Genomic DNA, 21,184 nt, shown 5'->3' with positions numbered 1-21,184 from the left:
ATTAAAGATAGATAGATAGTAGACGGCGCTATATGTTTATTCTGTGTAGATAGAAGGAGAGACCAGCTACTTTCTGAATGGTCTTTTTCTCATGTTTTGAAACGGATGAATGTACGAGCTCTTCTCACATATCTCTATATGGAGGTCACCGACGGTATGCCGACCTAACAGATAGCACGCAGACAGTCGATTGATCAAATCATCTGTCTCTTCGATTTCTTCCTGTTGATCTTCTTCTTCTCTAGAGTGTCTAAAGTGGTGGATGGCATCCCTGCATGAGAAGTACATGAGATAGCGAGTCGTTTTTCTCTCTTTTTACATGATGGATATCTTTCCTTTGTCTACTGAATCTCATCACGAAGGTGTCGGAGCTTCTATGCTTCGGCATTTTTCTATCCCTAGGCTTCCTCCTGGTTGAAAGGCTCCCTTCTACCGGGACAGACATATGCTGTATACCTATGCAGGTGTCTACCTAGGAGACCGCTCCCCCATCCTGCTTGTCAAACCTGCCACACACTGTCAGAACATATACATATGCATATACATATGTCTAAATAAAACCCTATATATGTATAGAAGTAGCAGGAGCGAATACAAACAATTATATGCATGTATATGTGCTTCCTTGCGAGAGTGCGATAGGTTTCACAAGCAGGATAGGGGAGCGGTCGGTCTTGTAGCTTTCCCCTATGCCTATACGACATCTTTTCTCTATGTCTGTCTTTCTCGCTTTTTCTTCTGTATCTTTCTATACATCTACAGTAAGTGATCGCCTACTCACTTACTTTCTTACTGACGTCGACTTACGGAGAGCTACATAGAAGTATAGGTCTATAGAAGTCTTTTTATCTATCATAGAAACTGCAACAAGTATTCCTACTCCTTCCCTTCTCTTCTTTGAGATCTGTCGATATGAAGAGCAGTCGTGACTGTTTGCTCTCTCCTTTTTCTTCCAGCTTCGACGCTATCTTTGCGAAACAAGATGAGGTGAAGGCGGAGCTTGAGGAGACATCTTTCGAGGAGTTGTTTGAGAAGAGCGTAGCAGATGCAGTGAACGATAAGCTAAGAGGAGAAGGTCTTCGTGTCCCTTCCTCGTCACGCTATCTCCAGTCCTGGTCTCCTTCGGTAAGACAGAAGGTAAAGAGTTGATAAGATATTCTCAGCTTCAAGTCTATTTCCATGGAATTCCCCTGAAAAGTGCATATTCATGGCATGTGATTCCATACATAGCCATGGGTGGGGTGTACATACAGACATCCTGACGTGCCAAGGAGACGAATCTATGACTCTACGCAGCTTGTCAAACATATGAATAGATATGTAGATGAACGTCTGTCTATGTAGTGGAATATGTATCGTTACGTTAGATATCTATGTGAGGGGCTGTGGGTTGCTAAATCGTTTTCTCGTGTAGGACATCTCCATTCCACGACTGACTGTCTCTGTTTAGTGGCCAGCCGTCGATTCTCTCACTTCTTCTTCTTCTTTATCCATTTCTCTTGACTTCCCCTCGTTTCCCTCTTGTGCTCCACTCTACACCAAACAGAAGTCTCTCTCTCCATCTCTCTCATTACACATCTGCGGGCGTATGTACAACATACATATATGTATATATATATATATATATATATATATATATCACAGAAGTCGCTATATGCGGACATCTATCTATATGAGTATCTTTATCCATACCATCTGCTTCGAGATGTATCTTTGTATATAGGCTCTCCCTCACCGTATTAGCACATAATACAAGAGTCTGTCTCTCTCGATAAATATATGCATATAGATGTATACATCTGCACGTGTCTCTCTCTCTATATACATATATATCTACTTCTCTTATCTCTATCAACGATAAAGGAACTATATGTAAGGATAAGTCTACATACGTATTTCTCCACATGTCTGATGCTGAAGTCCGCTGCATCTCGAGAGTGACTTTTCTTCTCCATTTACATCTCTCTTCTTTCTCGTATGAATTGAGTCATGTTGGTGTTCTCTTATATAGGGCGAGACAGGCGGTGAAGTTACCGGAGCAACAAGCGATCTTTCTCTTCTTGGGCGGCGTTTATTCCCCGTCCCACTGGATCTAGTCTGTAGAAGTCGTATATCACCCCAGGTCGATCAGATCTACGCAGAAGGCTTTCCAGAAGATGATTTGCCGAAGCTCTTCTCCGTCCCGCAAGCTAGTAGCACGTCTAAGTACCTCACAATGCGGACGCGAGGCTGATAAGAAAAGAAAAAGGGAGATCTGATTGCATGCTATGTAGGGGGTTCAAGGGGAGAAAAGAAGCCATCCCCGCCAACAGTCTTTTTCTTACTTGGCCGAAGGTTTCAGGGTCGCTTCAGTGGGATGTAGATCCATGCAAGGAAGGATTCATGAAGGTCGAGCCTTTAGACTCAACAGCCTTCCACAAGGTCTCTTTGTTTTCTCCTGTGTTCGCTTTCCCTCTCTAGGGGAATGTTTGCTTCTTTCTGATCTTTCGATCTCTTGTCAAAGGTGGTGGCCGTGTAGCTCGTGCGCGGTCCCAGTGAAGTTGAGAAGCTATTTCGCTTTCTTGCTGAAGACGCTATCAAGATTTCGTAATGCCTTCAACGCACTCCACACTCGATGGATGAGAAGCTTGTCAGTGACATAGCAGTTCACTCCAAGAGAAAAGAAACACTTCATCCCAATTGCTAGCGCTGCAGTGCTACCAGGTGATTCGCGGCTTCTACGCCCTAGTAGAACGACGCTCTTTGGCGAGCCTGTTTGCCACTCCCTCGCGCGCTATTCAGGATCCATTCGATCCCTTCTCGTGGTCCGGCTATACTCAGAGGTACCACTCACTGCGCTCTCTTTCCGTCGCGCTGGCAAAGATAATACTCTCGACTTTCCTGGGTCGAAGACAAAGCGCGGGCGGCGTTGTCTTTTGGAACAGGTTAATCCACGTGTGCCAGTCACTCCACGAGTGTACGTAGCGTGGCCGGGGAATTCTCAATCTGAATTGCATGTTAGCTAGCAAGGAGGCTCGGGCTCCCCCTACTGAAACTCGAGTTAGTGAGAGAAAGACTACTATCCCTTCAAAATCTTTGCCCTTGTGGTTCACAAGAAATTCACGAGCCAGTCAGGTAAGAATGATGGTGTCGTCAACTAGACATTGCGTGTTTCCCATTGTACCGCCCCTGAGAAGGAAGGGCTTTCTTAGAGTCGTACTGAAAAAGATTAGCTTTCTCTGTTCAGAACAATCCTCATCCTCCATGTAGAGTCAGCCTTGACTCCCCTTTTTTCTCTCTTTTCTTTTGTGTTGACTCGCCTCATACTTCAGCAGTTTCCGGTGTCTTTTTCCCTATTGTCTCCATGTGCTTCGTCACAAACCTCCCGGCTTTCTCGTCTGATGACTATGGAGGAGCGTAGTAGATTCTATGTGCTTCTGTCTGGTACTCTGTAGCCGGAAGGTAGATTTAACGAAAGAACGAAAAGACTCTCTATCAGTCTGTTCTGAGCTAGTCATGCGTGTAGGCTGCGCGGTAAGCCTATCTTCTTGAGAATAGACAAGCGATCAGGAACGAAGCATGAAAACACCAAGGCTGCCTTTTCATACACAACATTATCTCTGAAACTTCAACTCACTGACAGGCAAAGGGCAAGAAAGAGAGGATGAAAGAAAGAAAGAAAGGAGGGGAGGGAGGAGAAACGACTCTATGCACGGAGTCACAATGTGTCTCTCTCCTGGTCTCTCTGGTGGCATCACGGAAGGAACAAGAATTTAAAAAGAAATACGAAAACGACAAAAGAAAGAGTGAGAAAGAAAGAAAGACCTTCTTAAGGACGGAAGCGTTTTTGAACGAACTTCTGTTTCCGAAATCTCTCTGTCGGTGGAGGGAGATCAACATAGAATGGCTCAAGAGATCTCTTTGGCGCCGAGACCATACGGAAGGGAAAGCTTTCATCTTCTTTATCATCTTTTCTTCTTCCTTCTTCTTCATCTTCTTCTTCGTCACTATCGCTGTCCTCCCACTGAAAACAAACAATGTAAAGAAATGAAGACACACGAAACAGAACTCCACTTCTCAAAGGGGACTCCTACTACTGCTAGCACACGAGTGTTATATACGCATGTAGATAGATAGGTAGAACGAGAGGCCGCCTTTAACAGCCCCCTGAAGCCTTAGCTGAGAGTGACTGCATCATGTCCAAGCTTACTATGGAAAGACCACAGCTTTGGGAAGGAGAAGAAGAAAAAAGAAAGAGTGAGAAGGAAAGAAAGAGATACGAAAGAAACCCAGAAAAGCAAGAGCATTTGAATCTCCACTTCACATTGCACTTTGTTTCTTTTTCTTTTTCTTCTTCCTTCTCGTTTTCTATCTTCGAACAGAAGGTACAGCAAGGATGTGTACGAGGTAGAGGCCCGCCACTACTACTACTACCCCCTATTGCCTTCCTGCATGCCCTTTCCCTCTCTCCGGTCTCTCTTCTTTTCTTCTCTACCTCTCTTATACTACTGTTCTCTTCATGTGAATGAAAGAAGCTCTCAAGAGCATGCCATCTTCTCAACTAAAAGAAAGAAGATGAAAAGAGGTGAGATTCCTGTAAAGACAGTCAAGTGTGAAGAAGAGACAAAGAAAGAATAGAAGAAGAAGAACAAAGACGAAGATGAGAAAGAGAGATGCATGTATACATACCTCGGCTGGAGTTTTTTGTCGGAGGACTTCAATGTCTTCAATGACTTCGCCTGTCGCCTCATCTATCAACCCAAGCTTCCGTGCATGCTGTGAAAGAAAAGAACAACACGATAAAAAGGAAATAGGTTTACATCCCGATCGGACTGGAGAAGCAAAAAAGAAGAAGAGAAAGAAATCTATACTGAACCGGCTTGAGGAAGGAAAGAGGAGAAAAAGAAGGAAAGCCAGGGAGTGACGGGCGAGTGGCGGTGATCCCATTGATATTCATGGGGGATGCATGCACGGACAGACTCGAAGGATTATATGCATGCATATCTACAGTCCCTCGAGTAGAATAGAGATAAGGAGTTGGATAGATTGAAGAGAGGCCGACAGATCAAAGAGAGGGAGAAAGATTTCCAGACAAATTAGAGAGAAAATAAAAAATGGGTAGATTCAAGATAGACTAAAGACAGATTAGAGATCGATAGATAGATAAAGATATGACAGATAGATAGATAGATAAAGATATGATAGATAGATTCAAGATAGATAGACAGATTGAAGATAGATAGATAAAGAACAGATAGACAGATAGAGAGAGATACGACAGATAGATTGAAGATAGATAGGTAGATAAAGATAAATGGATAGATAGATTAAAGATAGATATATAGGTAGATCAAAGGTAGATAGACAGATGGATTAAAGATAGCGTTGTGGATGTTCGTCTGTAGCTACAAGGTTTGTCTTTTAAGGATAGACTGCGCTGTACTTCTGTTACGAAGAGACTAAGTAGGTAGGACACTGTGATATCTAGTAGCAGTGGAAGCAGACGGCAGGCAGAGAGACACGATGAGAGATGAAGGCGTATGGAGCGTGTGGCTGTGAATGAAGAGAAAAAAAGCTCTCCCTGCTGTAGTTGATTGAGGTGTACGTACATTCCACCATTGTCGACGTGCCCGGCGGGTGGCCTTCATTTGTTCCCAGATGTATTTCTTTCTCTCAAAACCTACAGGTCGAGCCGGTCGAAGCTCTCCAGGCCTGTTTAACAAGAGATTTGCATAGAAAAAACAGAAGGAAACGAAAGAAGGAGAATGAGACGAAGAGAAGGCTTCCACAGATATTCCCATTTTCGTCAAGGAACTCACAGCCAGCAGCTCAAGAAGAGACGCCTATATTCCTTGGTAGTAGTGAGAGTTGTATTTACTACTACAGCATCATTCAGACATAGGGATAGATTCATACATCCAACGCCATACATAGAGTGCTTGTACTTCTTTTAACAGAAGCCCCTTTGCTAAATATACACACACATGTATATGCATATTTACATATAGTCTACCCACCTATCCTTTACGCAGTTGATTTCGAAGTGATATATAGATAACTACATATGAATGAGGCGGCATGTGAGTGAGTAGTGATGCCCCAAGAGAAAAGAAGAAGAAGAAAGACAGAAATACATCGAAATAGCCAAAGGCATACAAAGCGTGAAGAAGGTCGGCCTAGAGAGAGCGTGTGATCTTTTCTCTTGTTTTCATGAACCCCGCACTATCCTCTATATGAATTTACAACACTCGCCGGCTTCAGCTTACTTGGCTTCACAAGTAACGCATGTATATATATGTGATACTGTATGAGACGTATGCGCGAGAGTGTATGAAGTCTATACATATATAAACCTAGAGAAATGACGGGAGAGAAGAAAGTATTTGATGGAGATATAGACTCGTGATGGATGCGTATCGGTGTTTGTGGGAGAGAGGGACAGGCCACTTTGGTCGCATAAAGCAGTGAGAGAGTCGATAGGTTCAGAAGATGCAGGTTGGTCGATCTAAACTTAAAAAAGTACTAAAGAATGAAGAACGGTGAACATACCTGTCTATCATATACAGACATACATAGAGGAGACACACAAAGACCGCCCTTCTTAGTAGAAGAAGAGGAAGAAGATGCTGAGTCGATCGAAGCAAGTTTATGAATCACACCGATCTTCTCAGATATACGATCCACACTGGACAGCCGTTACTCATAGCTACATACACATGCATAGACATACCTATTCATACACACATACATACACATCCCCATACTTATTTGTATCTTCGTACATACCGGTCTACGAATTCAAGATACGCCATAGGAGCAGCATCTCTCATACGGAGGCGGTGCTGATTGACAACACGCGTATAGAAGAAAGGTCGATTTGCATAGAGAGGACAGAGCTCATGATAAAGTTTACGGCGAGCTGCTGGAGTAACAATGAGACTCTCTGTTATCAATGAGGATTCCGGTGTATCTACACATGCAAACACAGAGAGAGGACAACTCCCAAAGTGGTGCGGAAGTCCGAAGAATGGAAAGAAAAGAAATGAAAGACAGAAAGAAAAAGCTTCCCAGGATCCTTGTACATCCATCTGTCTTCATCTATGCCAACTTCTATCGTATCTGTCTATTTGCCGCAACCCTTCATGTTATCCGTATGTGCGGCTGTCTCGTCTCTTACATGCATCTTCATCGACGGGATTAGTCCGTAGCTACTTCTCTTTACTTGGAGAAAGGTCGCTAAAGTATCTATCGATCTATCTCTCTATCTATCTTCGAGAGATGTATACGACCTTAACTACGTGCGTGCACTCACGAAAACGCGATTTATTTCAGTCCTTCTGCAAATCTCATCCCGCTTTCTTCTTCAGGAGGACTCCCCTCTCTCTCAGGTTTTCTTCTTTTCTTCTTCTCTAAGTTCACATCATACATATGCACGTCTTCATACTCTAGGAGACGTTCACACATACGCAAGTCTCAAGAGAGAGAAAGACAGAAAGACGATGTAGAGACGTCCATCTCCCTGTATGGCGATGTAGGCACATGCGGTGTACATACAGATCGTAGTCCATACGTATACAGGCACATACATACTTGCATACACGTGTGTACACGTACAGATGCTACAGGAGACCTGTACATGCTATCAAATAATGCTCTTCTCTCTCTTGTGTAGAAAGCCTCGAGGGGTGCTTATCAGAAAAGCTTCTTCTCTTCCTCTTTCCTCTCAAGACTTTATTCCCACAGCATACGTAAGACAGAGAAAGAGGAGGAGAGAAGAAAAAGAAGCAAGAGCCCAGAAAAGACCAAGTTGGCTCGCTAAGTATCACCTGGCTAAGAAGATACAAAAGATAGAGAAGGGAGATGGATAGCTATGAAATACTCTCTAGAAGTCGCTCGCACAAAGAAAACAGAAAATTCACAGAGAGGAAAAAAGACGCATGCTGCTCTCCATTGTAGACATGGAATATGGCTGGACACAGATAGGTAGACATCGAAAGCCCTATCTATACATACATACAAGTATTTGCTGATACAGCTACATATGATGATATACGACGAGAGATAGATAAGGAAAACGAAAAAGAGAAAGGCAGAATATAGAGGCCTCTTGAGATAAGTACTCATGAAAGAACACACCAGTCAGGATCTATACATCCATCAATCTATACGTACACATAGCTATCGATGTACATATATATGTAAGTTGTGTATGTAGACATGTGTATATCCAAGAGTATGATGTGTATAATTTACTTTGCTTAGCGAAATGTATGAGTTCTTCTGCGTACTGCTGTAGTTCACGAGCTCGAGGGAGGGTAAGCTCTAAGCGATCCGAACGAACAAGCTGATCTAATTGAGTCCTGAGAAGAAAAAGAAACGAACATAAGAGAAAGAAACTTCTAATACAAATGATAGATAGATAGATAGATAGATAGATAGATAGGAGAAACAATACACGCACAGGTAGTGAGAGGTCGAGACCGAGGTTTATGAAGCAGTGGAATGAAGTTGGAGAATAGGGAGGAAAATAGACGGAGAGGCAAAGAAAGAGAGACGTGTCTGTTGTCCTGTGAGAAATGCAGGAAGTCCAACTAGCCTAGCGTCTCGATGATAGTTGTCCTCGTTTCGATTTATCTCGCCTGTGATGCTAGGCTCGAGGAAAGCGGAAAGAACAGAAAGGTAGACATACCCATCCGTTCGCATGTAAAGAGAGAGCCACTTAGCGGTAAGACAAGAAGAGAATCACAAAAGAAAACGGAGAGATAGAAAGCAAGGGAGTAACAGAAGAAGTTCATCTTTCTTCTCCGTCAAAGATGAGGTCGTCATCGAGAGAACACAAATGCCTTCTCCCGAAATGGAGCGCATGCAAAGTCTCTTTCAGGTTCATCCTCTTTATCCATACAGATGAAGGGATAAGGTCTGTATGTACACCCTGTGAAGGGAAGACAGGTCAACAGGACTTCCGCTGTAAAGAACCTTACAGAGAGAATACCGAAAAGAAAGAGGCAAGCGGTGGACTCGAACAATGAAAGGGACAAGAAAGAAGGAGATAAAAGTGTAAAGAAGAAAGAAGGAAAGAAAGAAAGAAATGGCATACTTGAGAGTATTCCATTGATGATGCGGCTGTCCTCGGAGACGTCGAAAGGGCCTCCTCTGCACGCCTTTATTTAGGAAGCGAACAACTTGGCTCCATCCCATCTTGTTTCTTTCTTCGGGCTTTCTCTTCTTTTCTTTCTATCTGTCTATCCTTTTCTCGCAAAGAAGACACTCCTGTAGAAGTTGGTAGAGACGACAACTGTCATAAGCTATTCTTACAATCCTGAAGAAGCAAGCCAAGAAAACGAACTCGCCTCCATCATCCGTAGAGAGAGAAAGACTTCTTCCTCGGGTGTATGTACACCTCGTCACAGAAGGCCGCGTTTCTTCTTCAGGTGTATGTACACCTCACGAGAGTATGGCTTCTTCTTCTTCGGGTGTACGTACACCCGATCAGAGAAGGGACCCTGTCGAGAGTACACCCTGTCACATGGGTCAATATTGTAAATGTAGAAATACTCGCAGACTTCTGACGAGGTTTCCTGTATAGAGATGATGGAAAAAAGACTGAGGGAATTTCTCCTCCTCTTCACAAGAAAGATTTCTACATCTCTATATACGCGCCTACGGAGAACCAGACTCGGAAGCGAGCAGGACTTTCAGTGGTGAATGCATAAATGACAGCTGATGAGATTCTCTCAAGTTATGCATCAAAGAGAAAACACAGGTTAAGTCTCCTTCTCTTTCAGAGGAGACTCGACAGCCCGATCTTCCTCAGATGTGCATGCACTGCCAGAATACGAGTATGTTCTTCTTTCTCTGCGACTGGTAGAGCGCGTGGGAACCCGTCTTCGTGGTTTACGTTGAAGAAAAAGACGAGAAGCACGCATGATGAGATGAAAGCAGAAGAACCGTGAAGATTCTTTCTTTCCTAGTCAAAGACAGACAGATGGAAACGAGAAGAGAGAATGTTTGAGGAGACAGACACACGGCATGTCTACGTCGAAATAGAGCTACACGACATGTCAGAGACTGAACGAGATGTAGAAGAATCTTCGTCTTCACTCTCAGCAACTAGGACTTCTATTAGCTCTATTTGATTGCATGCAAACCGTGCTGCTTGATACCTCGATTGTCCCTACATGCAGTGAGTAGTAGTTAGAGTAATTGATGGTCTCTTTTGAGAAGATCTCTAGCATGGACATTGTTTTCATCAGTGTCTGCTTCAGGAGGTACCCTCTAGAGATGATCGAAGCTCTGCGAAGCCTCAGGAGTCTTCAATCCTTCGATTATTAGTAGGATGTCCATGTTGGATCATATCCGCGCTTCCTTTTCTTATCTTATCTTCGCCAACAGATCTTTTGTCTGTCACTCATGCCCCTTTGATGCCCGTCTACCGTCTTTTCATCATTACGCCGCCTCCGCAGAGTTGCCTAGACAGTCCGGATACACACTAACCCACATCGCGTGTAGGCAGGTAGGTAATCATTTTGTCCTCGGCTTTGTCGTGTCCGTATATCAGTCATGTTACTTCACTTGCTGTACATGAACAAACGTTAACACATCTTGGCGTACTTCCACACTCTATATGAGCTCGGTCATTCTGTAGGAAAGGATTCCTTACTTCATAAGCCGAGGTTGTGTGCATGCATACTTTCCTCAAACCGCTGATACAGCCTCCGAACCAGACATTCATATAGATAGATAGATTAAAGATAGATAGATAGATAACCCCCCCCGGTGACACCTAGCAGCGCTGATCCCTTCCGCGTCCTTCTCGCGTGGCGTCTATCTACACTAAAGTCACTTCTGGTAGCTGGGACATACCCACCCGTGACGCATCTTACAAGTCTCACCTCACTCCTAACCCGTGACAGTCTTCTCTTTTGATATTCTCCGTAAGCAGCCCGCGCCAAGGCATCGAGCACCACTGACATCAAACTATTCTTCCGTTACCTCCTTCACTGTATCGAGAAGTCTTGGGAGACAGATGTTTGTTCATAGAAGGGGCGGTCTGGCATCCCAGGTTGCTACATCCTCCCGCCAATAGCAAGGTCGTGACGAGCGTACACACTAACCGACCAAGAGACCTACCTGTGGCTTGAGAAAGTGTCTAGAAAGCACAGTTCTCTGCTAGCAGGAAGGCCTACGCTTCTTCCGGTACTTCATCCTTTCAGCATCGAGCGGTCAAACAGATCCACCTTGCTAGGGGACCTTCAGATCAGGGCTGTTCTCGGTACTGGTGCAAGTCACTTTCTTCCTGAACTCGATGCGTGTCAGTCTACACGTGTACGCCCAGGGGTGCCATGTAGAGTATACAAAGAGGAAACCTGGTGTTTGATGTACCCGCTAGCACATATTAATGGCCGGGCTCCTGTGAAGCACCTCGAAGGGTGGATCGGATGAACGAGTCTTTCAACAGAGTAAAAATGACCTCATCGGTCCACACATTCACCCAGAATCGTAGCTTCCTTTCTGACGTGTCGTCAACCTTTACTAGATTCCCATCCTTTCTCCTTTGTTCATGGTCTTGAATCTCTTCTTGCGTTTCGCTCAAACTCCCGCCCTCATGAATGTTCGCACGTGGACGAAAGCCAGCGCTACCTTTCCTTGACCAGCTGTTTGTCGGCTCATAAACAGAAGGAATGAATGTTTCTTAGTTCTTCCTTCCCAGAGACTGGAATCTCTCGTTTGCGATTGTCACAAGTAGTGATCAACACTGATCCAGAAGGTTCCTATCGCACGAGGTGTTTATCTAGGCATTCGCTTCTTCCGTCGATATCTTCTGTTTCTATCCATCGGCTTCACACCCCCGTCGGATTCTGTCCTCTTTCTTTCTTCCGTCGCGAAGCTCGCACGCGACTGCCTCACCCTTAGGAGAAAATCCGCCACCACGCAAGCCGAGTTCTCTTCCGGACTTGCCGGCTTTTCTCCTGCGATGGACAGAACGCCGCGGACGGTAACGACGATGGCGAGGATGACGGTCGCGCGGAAGCTGAGTTCGTCGATGCGGCCGGCGCTCCTTCTGCTGTTCCCCTCGATCGTCGCTTTTTTTTCCGTCGATCCATCGAGCTACGCCAAGCCCTAGGCCAAAAAGAACATCCAGCAATGATCCACACAGGTAGATCATCGTTCTGAGACGATTGACGTTCTTCACTTCTACATCTCTCCAACTTTTTAGCGAGTGATCGTTCATTCTTTGGGTTAGTTTCCTTGTCCTCGCACCTTTTTCGTTCTTTGATTCATGAAGTGCAGAAGAACTGTTGCTTCTCTCTTCTCTACTAGCTACCCAAACACAGAAGCACTCGGTATTGGCCAGCAGCGAGTGAGAAGCCGCGTACAAGTTTTTTCTTCTTCACGCACTTCGGAATCTGCTGTGTATTCTCGCGCTCTGTTCATGTTCTGTTTCTCATCAGTGTGTGTTTTCTCTCGTGGATTCTTGAAATCTTCTCCCGTGCTTCTTTGTGGAAGAATGCTCTAGTTGCTAGGTTATCTCCGCGAGTGTGTAGTCGCTGATTCCGTGCGTGTTGGTTTGTCGTTGCTGTTGCCGTTTTGCGTCTCTTGTTCTGCTTTTTTCTCGTGGTTACTTCGCAACTTTTTGCTTTTTCTCTCTATCTTCTTTCTCTTTTTCTTCGTGCGCTCGAGTGTGCTTGGAACCAGAAGCCTAGTTGCATCGGCAGCTCTCCGGTGTGCGCCACCGTAGTTGTCCGTCCCCGCATCTCTCTCTCCCATGTGCCCGACATTTGACGGAGGTCAAGCATTATCGAAGAAGAATGACATAGATGGATAGATAGAAACATCGACGGGACAGCTTGTGAAAAGGAGAAAGCGATCAGCGGACTCTCTGTTGGCTTTGTGTGTGAAGAAACACAACCTCTTTCATCGATTCTCCTTTTTTCCATCTTGACGGCTTCCTTTCCTTCTTTCTTTGACGAGTGTCTATCTGGCTGTTCGTTCTCCCTTTTGCATCTATCTTGTTCCCCCCCTGTGAAAGATCTTTGTGTTTCTTCATGCTGTGTTCGAATCGCTTCCTTTTCTCTCTCGATTTCTTTCTTTCCCGTAGAACCAACGCATTCCTCGCGGCCACGAGGAACGTCTGATCCGGGAATCTTTTGTGTACGGTGTGTTTCATTCATAGAACAGAGATTCATCTTCCCCATTTCATTCGTCATTCTCATTCCGTCTTTCGTCATTTCCGTCATCATGGCTCGAAGTAGAGCTCCATCCTCGTTCTTTTCGGCTGTATCTTCTTCACCCGAGGACATCTTTCGCGTTGTGAAGAAGGCTGACGACCTACAGGCCATGACTGGGAAGTGTTTCTTCTCATCTTCCAGTGTATGTCATCAGAGGAAATGGCAACAGATTGAACGCCTTCAGAATCTTCTTCAAGCCCGTGGTTACCGGAGCTTCTCATCTTCAGCGTCATCTCTTCTTGGATCGAATTCCCTCACAAAGAAGAAAAGCAACTATCACATTTCTTCTCCTTATTACACCACAGTTGTGTCCTCTCACACACCTTCTCATACGAAGAAACCGGCGACACCTCTATCTTCTTCTTCAACGTCATCTACTCAGTCGGATAGCAATCCTTTGAAACTACCGAGTGAAGAAGCAAATCCCTCTATCTCGTCACAGAGTGATATCTCGAACGAATACATGTCTTCATCGTCGTCTCCGGCTTCTTCCTCGTCCGTTCATGGCTCTTCTCCTCCACCTCCTTTCTCTATTCCTTCACAGCAAGAAGGCGAGGATCCTTTATCAGCTACGTCATCCGAGAAGTCGGATGAGTCTCTTCTTTATGGTGCTCGCAACCCTAAGGAAGCTAGCGATCGTGCGAATGATTCGATCGCTTATGCCAACGAACAGGTCAAGAGCTTCCCGGGAGCTCTAGCTACTGGTACAGCCACATCGGCAAAACAGTTTGCGCAAGCAGCTGAAGATATCCATGCGAGCTCTCCAGCATCTTCAAAGAAAGGGGGACGTCTAGGAGGAACTCTCACTTTCCTTGCAAGTCTAGGTCTATTAGGGGGGGGGATAGGATTACTTGCCTGGGGTCTAGGGGGGGGCGTTTTTCTCCTCACACAAGAAACTGAACCCCTTCATGTCACATGGGATTTCCTCAAGTTAGTCTTCTCTCTTTCTCACACTTTCTTTCTTACTCTTTCTTTCTTCTGTGAATGTAGTGCATATATATGAGAGGAATGGACATACGTAGCAAGTATCTGTTGTTGTGGTGCTGTCGCTTGAGATAGATAGAAGAGGGATGACTGACTGACTTGCTCTCTTCGATCTACGGAGTGTACGTACACAGCTGCATGAGGATAGAAGGGAAGGTATTCTTCAGAACAGGGAAGAGCCGCGTGGAAATGATACGAGCGCAAGCACATATCTCTCTCTCTCTGTGTATATACCGAGGTAGATACATTTACGATGGCCGTAAGTAGACACATAGCAAGATAGGGATAGAGGGAGAGCGAGAGGTTCCTAAGAAACTTGCATGTCCTTTCTTGTACATGTTGATCTTGCTTGATCCTCCACTGTTTCGCGTTCAAGTAGGAGAGAAGCCTAGTAGATCATCATCACTGGATTCTTTTCAAGTGTGAGGTGTACGTACACTCGAATTTTCTCCTTCTTTTATTCGATCTTGTTCGAGACTAGCCAGGGGAGGCGTGAAAGAATTGAGGACAGAGAGCTCTTCCTCATCGATCGCTCTTCTTCTCTTCCTAAGAAAACTACACAAACTGGATCTTTTTTCTTGCTTCCTCTTTCACTTCTCCCTTCTCTCTCGTTTCTTTCTTTTTTGTTTTCTGCATGCAGAAAGGACCCACGTGTGAGAAGAGAGATGGGCGATGATTTCCAGAGAGAAAGATGGTGGGGAGGTTACGAACGGCCTGACTCCGCTCGCGTTAAGCTCAGGCTCAAAGGTGAGCGGGCAGCCTAACAAGAAGAAGAAAAGAAAGATAACATAAAGATAATGAAAGAAGAAAAGGAACACACACAGGAGCCACGACATATTGGTCCAATATGACCTCTCTCTCCTCCTTTTCTTCTTTCTTTCTTTCATCATCTTCTTCAAACATAAATTTATATATATATATATATGTGTACCTGTATGTATATGCGTATGGTAGGATCGTTTCAGAGGTGTATATACAGTTACTGTCAGCATCTGGGTATGGTAGAGGTCTAACCTTCCACTGTGGTGTATATACTGTCGGATGTGCTGTATGCATGTGTGTAGCTATCTATGTATCTTGATCGTTCGTTATCTGTCTTCGTCTACTTGTCTAGTGTCCGCTATACTCAGGTGTAATACACCTTAGATACACGATGCGCAATGAACTTCCTTCCCATCACCAGCGTTCCTGGTATTTCCAGTCTATATTTACTCTATCTATCTTTATCTATCTATCTCTCTATCTATCTCCCTTTCATCTATATATCTACGTACGTCTGCCTCTCTATCATTGGGTGTATATACACCTGGTCGTGTCTGTCTCCCTCTGTGTGCGTGCCACCTGTTTCTCATTCTCATGATCTTTCTTTCAATCTCCTCTGTCCTTTTCTACCTCTTTTTCTTTTCATTTAGGCAAGAATGGCGAGAAAGGCCTGGCGGTCTGTGACTTAGCGAAGGAAAGCGATGGAAAGTGGAAGATTCTTGTCCTTAACTTTATGAGGATCGATAACAAACCTAGCCTCGTTCAAAGCCAGGCAACCGATGCCAACACATCAGGTACGTGCCAGAGCACTATTTCCACATACGAAATATACATACACTAGATGTGTACAAAGAGGTAGGAAAAGAGAAAGAGAAGAAAAGCCTTCTTTCTTTTCTAGGGGTGGGACGTAAGCCGTCTTCTTTCTTTTTTCCTTCCCTCACCCTAAAAGGTCTGGTGGTCCTTGTTCTTCTCTTTCCCTGTCCTTCTTCTTCTTTGTCTGCTTCCTATCATATCTATGTATGCGCACGTATAGTATATATATATATATATCTTATGTAGATAGATCGCGTGTACCCTCTCTGTGGTGTATCTATTGTCTACATGTGTGTGCGTTGTATCTCACTTTGTCTCCCTTTCTCCTTCTTTTCTTTCTTTTTACTCTCTCTCTTTTGCTTGGGTGAAGACACTATGTTACCATCCATACTAAAACAACAGAAGAAGTAGAAGAAAAGAAAAGGATGGCCTTTCTCGTCTTCTTCTTTTCCTTCTCGTGTCTCCTCTCGTCGATGCCTTGGGCTGGCCCTCTACCCACATACACCTCATTAGGTTTCATTCTCTCTCTGTTTGTTTTGCGTGTATGTCTGTACTTCTCTGATCTCTTGAATGGGCCATCTGCCTCGAAACTGTCCTGTCTATTTCTCTGTCTTTAATCTATCTATCTCTAATCTATCTCTGTATCTATCTATCCCTATGGGATTTTACCAAGGAGGAAATTTTATACAGAAATATACGCAAGGGTCGTACATGAGGTGGATGAGTATGCATATACATACACGCATGGAAGATACAGAGGAATGGATAAGACGTGTATGATGGAAGGGGGGTGTATGTACAATAGTCACTTTCTCTCCTTACGGTGTCATGTGTAGCTACGTATGTATCTCTTCGATACAGATGAGGGGTCTCTTCTCTCCTGGTGTTTGCTACAGATCAAGAGAAGCTCGATGCTGTAATGAGACATGCAATTGCTCTTCATCCTCCACAGCTCGATAGAAAGAAACAAGCAGAAAACTTCAGTTCAGGTAAGGGGGTGTCGCCGGGGTGAAGAAGATTTGAAGAAATGAAGAAGAGAAACAAAAAAGACACGAAGAAGAAGAAAGAAAAGAAGGTGAAGACGAGCTTAGGTATCATCTATGCACAGGGGCAAACTAGAGTGGTGGCTGTTCTTTTCCTTGTTCTTCTTTTGTCCATCGATCTCCTCCTTAGGTGTATATACACTTGACTAGAGATATGATGGTTTAGACCGAAGGTAGAGGGGTATGTTCCAGATACAGGGCAATTCTCCCCTTCTTATCTTTTTTCGCTTTCTCCTTTCCTCGAGTTTTCTCCTCCATTCTAAATATTTTCTTCTTCTTGCTGGTCCCCGAGCTTCTCATAATTCTCATAGGAGAGATCTAGCTCTGTCCTGCTGTTTCTACTTCCTTCCTCGAAGTGAAAGAGATCGAGTTCCTCGGCATGGATTGTTGCTCGCCATTTCATAAACACTGAGAGCATTGTTCAGGTGTACATACACCTCAATCCATGCGTCTTTTGATCACGGTCATGTCAGACAATCTTAAAGGTGTCTCTCCACCCCAATGATTCTCCTGAGAGAAGTCTCTCGTAGGCTTCCTAAGATCACTTCATATACCTAATTGCCATATACCCATAAGATCATCGTTATCGGTCGATCCTTGCTACTTCAATTGTGGACATTATTGTATACCAACTTTCTTTCTTTTCTTAGGAAATGAACCCTTTCTTTTCTTTTCTTTTCTTCATTCCTTGGGTTCTTCTTTCGTCAAACTCCTTTTCCTTGCATGCAACTGTGGTTTCTTTCTCTCTCTTTTCTTATCCCTTTTCAGGGTGTCCCGTGAACTATTCAGAGCTCATGAAAGGCAAAGACGACAGTACTTCTTCTTCTTCTTCTCAGTTGAGCCATCGAGAGGAACATGACAAAGGAACCGGGGAGAAGATGAAAGACTGGATGAGGTCTCGCATCCCCGGTGTAGGAGGGCAGGAACAAGATAAAGATAAGAAAGCTCGTGAGAAAGAAGGCGAACAAGAGAGAAAGGAACATCACGAGGGCTCACACAAGATGTTCTCTTCTCAATCATATGATGCACATTCCCCTTCAGAAGATCACGGCCCAGAGGCAGCAAAAAGTCCCATTTCCTCTTCTCCTAAGACATCTGCGAGCTCAGCTCGGGCTCCTACGCATGGAGGTCCCCTAGCTGTACATAAGGACATGCCTCCGTCAGACTTGCCTTCGGTGCCTGTGATAGGAAAGGAAGAGAAAGAAGGAGCGATAATAGGTAAAGGTGCTGAGAAACCTCAGAATCCCCCTCTCTCAAGTCCCAGATTCGATGAGAAGCATGCGGGAAAGCCCAAGGAAAGGGTTGACATCATTCGACATGGCGAGTATGAAAGTAATCGGTCTTCTCCATGAAGCAAGAAAGAAAGAAAGAAAGAAAGGAAAGGAGGAATCATGGTGAGGACAGCAGAAAGAGAGAGAGACAAAGCAGAAAGAACACGCGAGAAAGAACAGAGGCTTTTGTGTGTTTCTCTCTTTCTCTCTCGGGGTGTCTTTTCTACTTCTTCTTTACGAGGATGAGAGTTCAACAGGTTACTGATGGAGACTAAGAAGGCAGTGAAGAAAAAGAAAACAGGGGCAGATGAAAGAATTGAGCTGTATCTCTCAAAACTGTGTAGAAGAGAGATCACAAGGGGGGAAGAAAGAAGCACGAAGGAAAGACAGAACGGCTGAGCCAAGGAAGGAAAGTAGTGGATGGATGTCTTTTTCTTCCGGAGCTCGCGCTTTTGATTAACTTTGTCTTGTTCTTCTGTCTTACGATTGTCCTCTTTCTTCAGAATTCTCTCTCCTCCATCTTTCCTTCTTTGTGTGAGTTTCCGACTGTATGGTGAGTTGAGACATGAAGCTCTCAAGCTTCTCTCTTCTTCTTTTTCTTCATTTATATTGCTATGCATGCTTCCACAGTCTTATGGTCGAGATAGATCTTCTTGGCTTCCCTCATGTGTGATGTGAGCTTCGTGTCTTTCTTGGACGATGTAGAGGAGGTCTTTTGCTGATTGCCTTTGAGAATTTCTTCGTAAAGAACAGAGAGAAAACAAAAAAGAGGAGGAGGACGAGGATAGAGAAGAGACTCGAGAACACGATCGAGAAGGGAAGAGAAAAATGGATGAAGAAGAGATACGAAGAGAGAGAGAGTGGATAGAGTAAAACAAGAAGAGGATTGAGAAGGGAAGAGAGAAATGGATAGAGAAGAGAAGAGAAAGAAGAGAGAGAGAGAGAGATGGATGGAGAAGATATTGTGCCTTTTGATGAGGAGTACGATGTGATAAAGGAGTTTAGGTATCTTTCTTCTGTCGTTTTTCGTTCGGCTTTCTTTTGCCTTCATTCCCTGAGGAGAAGGAGAAAAGAGAGGATGGAGATTTCCTCTTTCTCTCATCTTCTTTTATCTTGTTCCTGGACTCCCTAAAGGGGAGGGGGAAAGAGAAGAAGAAAGATATTATCATTTATAGAATGAAGAAAAAGAAGGATTCCGTTCATTTCTATCTTTTGAAAGGTATCATGACGACTGACACGGTAGTGCCTCGGAGAACTTTACTTCTCTTCACTTCGAGTGTATTCTCTCTAGATGATTGCCGTGCTATGTTGGCGTTCTTTTCTTGACTTGTGTTGAATGAAAGAATAGTGGCTTCGTAACTAACGCCTTTCTCCCTTGTTTAGTAGTGGTGCTTGGGTTTGTAGAGAAGATTTGAAGTAAGGTACGTGTTTCTTTTTCCTTCATTATGCTGGGAGGTTTGCCTGGAGAGGGTAGAGATGATTCAAGATGAAAAAGGGAGTTACGGAGGAAGGAAATGAGGAGAGATGGAGAAGAAGAATAGATCATTTGGCACTCCAAAGGAGGTAGGAGGAAGTGTGGACGACGTACACTTAAAGGGCATTCTATGAGGTGGACTGTACGTACATACACTTGAGAAGATGACAGAAGAAGCAGGTGTATAGATAGACAGCCTAAAGGACCGAGTGATTAGACGTAAATTCATTCCGCGAAGCATACAGAACTGATTTAAGGTATGTGCACATTCTCAAGAAGTACACAAGAGAGATAAGGTGTACGTACACCCGGAGGCCTAGTGTACAGACATACACCCTAGGAAACACAGAGCTGAGGTGTACGTACACCGTAAATAAACACAGATGAAGTGTACATGCACCGAAAAAGATAGAGAGGGAGTCCACGTCTCTACCTTCTAGAGTACAAAAGGACGAAGTGTCTCCTGCGCCCACGCCATGCTATAGAGAAAGGGGCGCGACCACGGCGTGTGTACACGCGGCTCAGGCGTACATACACCCTACTAAACTAGGGGAGTGACCGAATGTACATACACTCCAAGATACGGAGCTGGAGAGTACACACCCCGTGAAATCTGTGTGCCATACCCAAGCAGGCACGTTGCAGGAAATCATCTTAGTATAGCATTCTATACTGTTTCACATCAGCCTATCTGTCCGTTTATCTCTCGTTCGTCGCGTGGAAGTGAGCAATAAGTCGATTCTCTGGAAAGCGTGAAAGGCCTCCAACCATGTCGCCGGAAAACTTTCCGAGAAAGAGAGAATCTGTCTGTCTGATCTCACGATGGTTACAGTTGGCGCTTCTTTGAATAGCAATAAAGACTAACTGTAAAATTAGTAAGAGAAATCACCGAGAACTCCCAGCTAACGTCTTCACCGTCACTAGCTGTACTTATTGAGATGTCTAGGGAACCGGTCTCCCGAGCGAGGCAGACAAAAAGAGAGAGATCCTTCGCCTCCTTAGCAGGCAAGATTCGTTCATTCTTGTGTCAAAAGGGGAAGGGGAGGGAGGATACAGTCATCGAATGCATGCAAACTCCCATAAAAGACAAAGCCGTGAGCACTCTCTCGTGCTTTTTTCTACTTCGTTGTCTCATCGTGTGAAAGAGGGCTTGGGCATCTTACCTGATGGAGAAGTACGCTATTCATCTGCTCTATGGACAGGAGAGAATACATGGTCCTCTTCATTGACACGTGTACGGAGCAGTTTCGGAGTATCTCTGTGTATATACGGATGTACAACTGCAGGACCAACGATCCGCGGGCAACAGGGTCCTAAGAGGACATGCGTAGTATATCTCTTTAGAATTAGTAGAAAGTATCGACTCCCGCTAGCTATATCTAGTGCAGGTACCTCATCAATACAGTGTATGACATGTTCGCGCTGACGTTCTCCCCGTGCGTGGTCGATGTGTAAAAGTCTGTATTTGTAGTTCATATATCTGGACGGACTATTACATGTAGCGATACTCGCCTCCCTCGATTCCTACTCTTATCTCTATCTATCTATGTAGCTATCTTTACGCTATCCACGTATCTACCGGTCTTGAATCTATCTTCAGTCTGGGTATCTATCTTGAATCTATTCATC

General features: G+C 44.4%; 5 protein-coding genes across 5 annotated transcripts in view; 2 read left to right on the top strand and 3 right to left on the bottom strand.

Moving 5' to 3' along the window:
• The window catches only part of CSUI_006448 (uncharacterized protein), an 8,909-nt gene extending 5,485 nt beyond the window's left edge, over positions 1-3,424 (top strand). The window contains exons 6-7 of the mRNA XM_068066608.1: positions 957-1,125; positions 2,012-3,424. Of these exons, the coding sequence (XP_067921421.1) occupies positions 957-1,125; positions 2,012-2,233 (391 nt within the window). The 3' untranslated portion in view covers positions 2,234-3,424. The remainder of the gene's footprint in view (positions 1-956; positions 1,126-2,011) is intronic.
• A 238-nt stretch (positions 3,425-3,662) lies between these two features.
• CSUI_006447 (ribosomal protein l17) lies at positions 3,663-10,078 on the bottom strand. Its single transcript, XM_068066607.1, has 6 exons — positions 9,077-10,078; positions 8,233-8,339; positions 6,766-6,949; positions 5,589-5,691; positions 4,669-4,755; positions 3,663-4,003 (listed from the first exon to the last, which is right to left on the bottom strand). The coding sequence occupies exons 1-6, from the start codon at positions 9,175-9,177 to the stop codon at positions 3,809-3,811; spliced, it is 777 nt and encodes a 258-aa protein (XP_067921420.1). The 5' UTR covers positions 9,178-10,078; the 3' UTR covers positions 3,663-3,808.
• Positions 10,079-12,487: 2,409 nt separating this feature from the next.
• On the top strand, positions 12,488-19,490 carry CSUI_006445 (uncharacterized protein). The gene is made up of 5 exons (XM_068066605.1): positions 12,488-14,138; positions 14,833-14,939; positions 15,605-15,748; positions 16,664-16,756; positions 17,579-19,490. Exons 1-5 carry the CDS (start codon positions 13,219-13,221, stop codon positions 18,160-18,162), a joined length of 1,848 nt encoding a protein of 615 aa, XP_067921418.1. The 5' UTR covers positions 12,488-13,218; the 3' UTR covers positions 18,163-19,490.
• On the bottom strand, positions 13,907-17,383 carry CSUI_006446 (uncharacterized protein; the record flags this gene model as incomplete). Its single annotated transcript, XM_068066606.1, has 4 exons — positions 13,907-13,978; positions 14,630-14,738; positions 14,844-14,952; positions 17,380-17,383. The coding sequence occupies 4 exons, from the start codon at positions 17,381-17,383 to the stop codon at positions 13,907-13,909; spliced, it is 294 nt and encodes a 97-aa protein (XP_067921419.1).
• A 1,069-nt stretch (positions 19,491-20,559) lies between the features above and the next one.
• CSUI_006444 (uncharacterized protein) lies at positions 20,560-21,184 on the bottom strand. Its single transcript, XM_068066604.1, has one exon. It carries the CDS (start codon positions 21,029-21,031, stop codon positions 20,735-20,737), a length of 297 nt encoding a protein of 98 aa, XP_067921417.1. The 5' UTR covers positions 21,032-21,184; the 3' UTR covers positions 20,560-20,734.

The sequence above is a fragment of the Cystoisospora suis genome (assembly GCF_002600585.1).
Source record: "Cystoisospora suis strain Wien I chromosome Unknown contig_3265, whole genome shotgun sequence".
Taxonomy (NCBI): Eukaryota; Apicomplexa; class Conoidasida; order Eucoccidiorida; family Sarcocystidae; genus Cystoisospora; species Cystoisospora suis.
The sequence above is the reverse complement of the archived record's forward strand: the minus strand, read 5'-3'. Positions and strand labels throughout refer to the sequence as shown.

Coding starts and splice junctions, on each gene's coding strand:
- CSUI_006447 (XM_068066607.1), bottom strand. CDS start 9,177: ATGGGATGGAGCCAAGTTGTTCGCTTCCTAAATAAAGGCGTGCAGAGG. Junction 6,950..8,232: donor CATACATTTCGCTAAGCAAA/GTAAATTATACA, acceptor TTGCATGTGTAG/ATACACCGGAATCCTCATTG. Junction 4,004..4,668: donor GACAAAAAACTCCAGCCGAG/GTATGTATACAT, acceptor GTTTGTTTTCAG/TGGGAGGACAGCGATAGTGA.
- CSUI_006444 (XM_068066604.1), bottom strand. CDS start 21,031: ATGAACTACAAATACAGACTTTTACACATCGACCACGCACGGGGAGAA.
- CSUI_006445 (XM_068066605.1), top strand. CDS start 13,219: ATGGCTCGAAGTAGAGCTCCATCCTCGTTCTTTTCGGCTGTATCTTCT. Junction 14,139..14,832: donor GTCACATGGGATTTCCTCAA/GTTAGTCTTCTC, acceptor TTCTGCATGCAG/AAAGGACCCACGTGTGAGAA. Junction 14,940..15,604: donor CGTTAAGCTCAGGCTCAAAG/GTGAGCGGGCAG, acceptor CTTTTCATTTAG/GCAAGAATGGCGAGAAAGGC.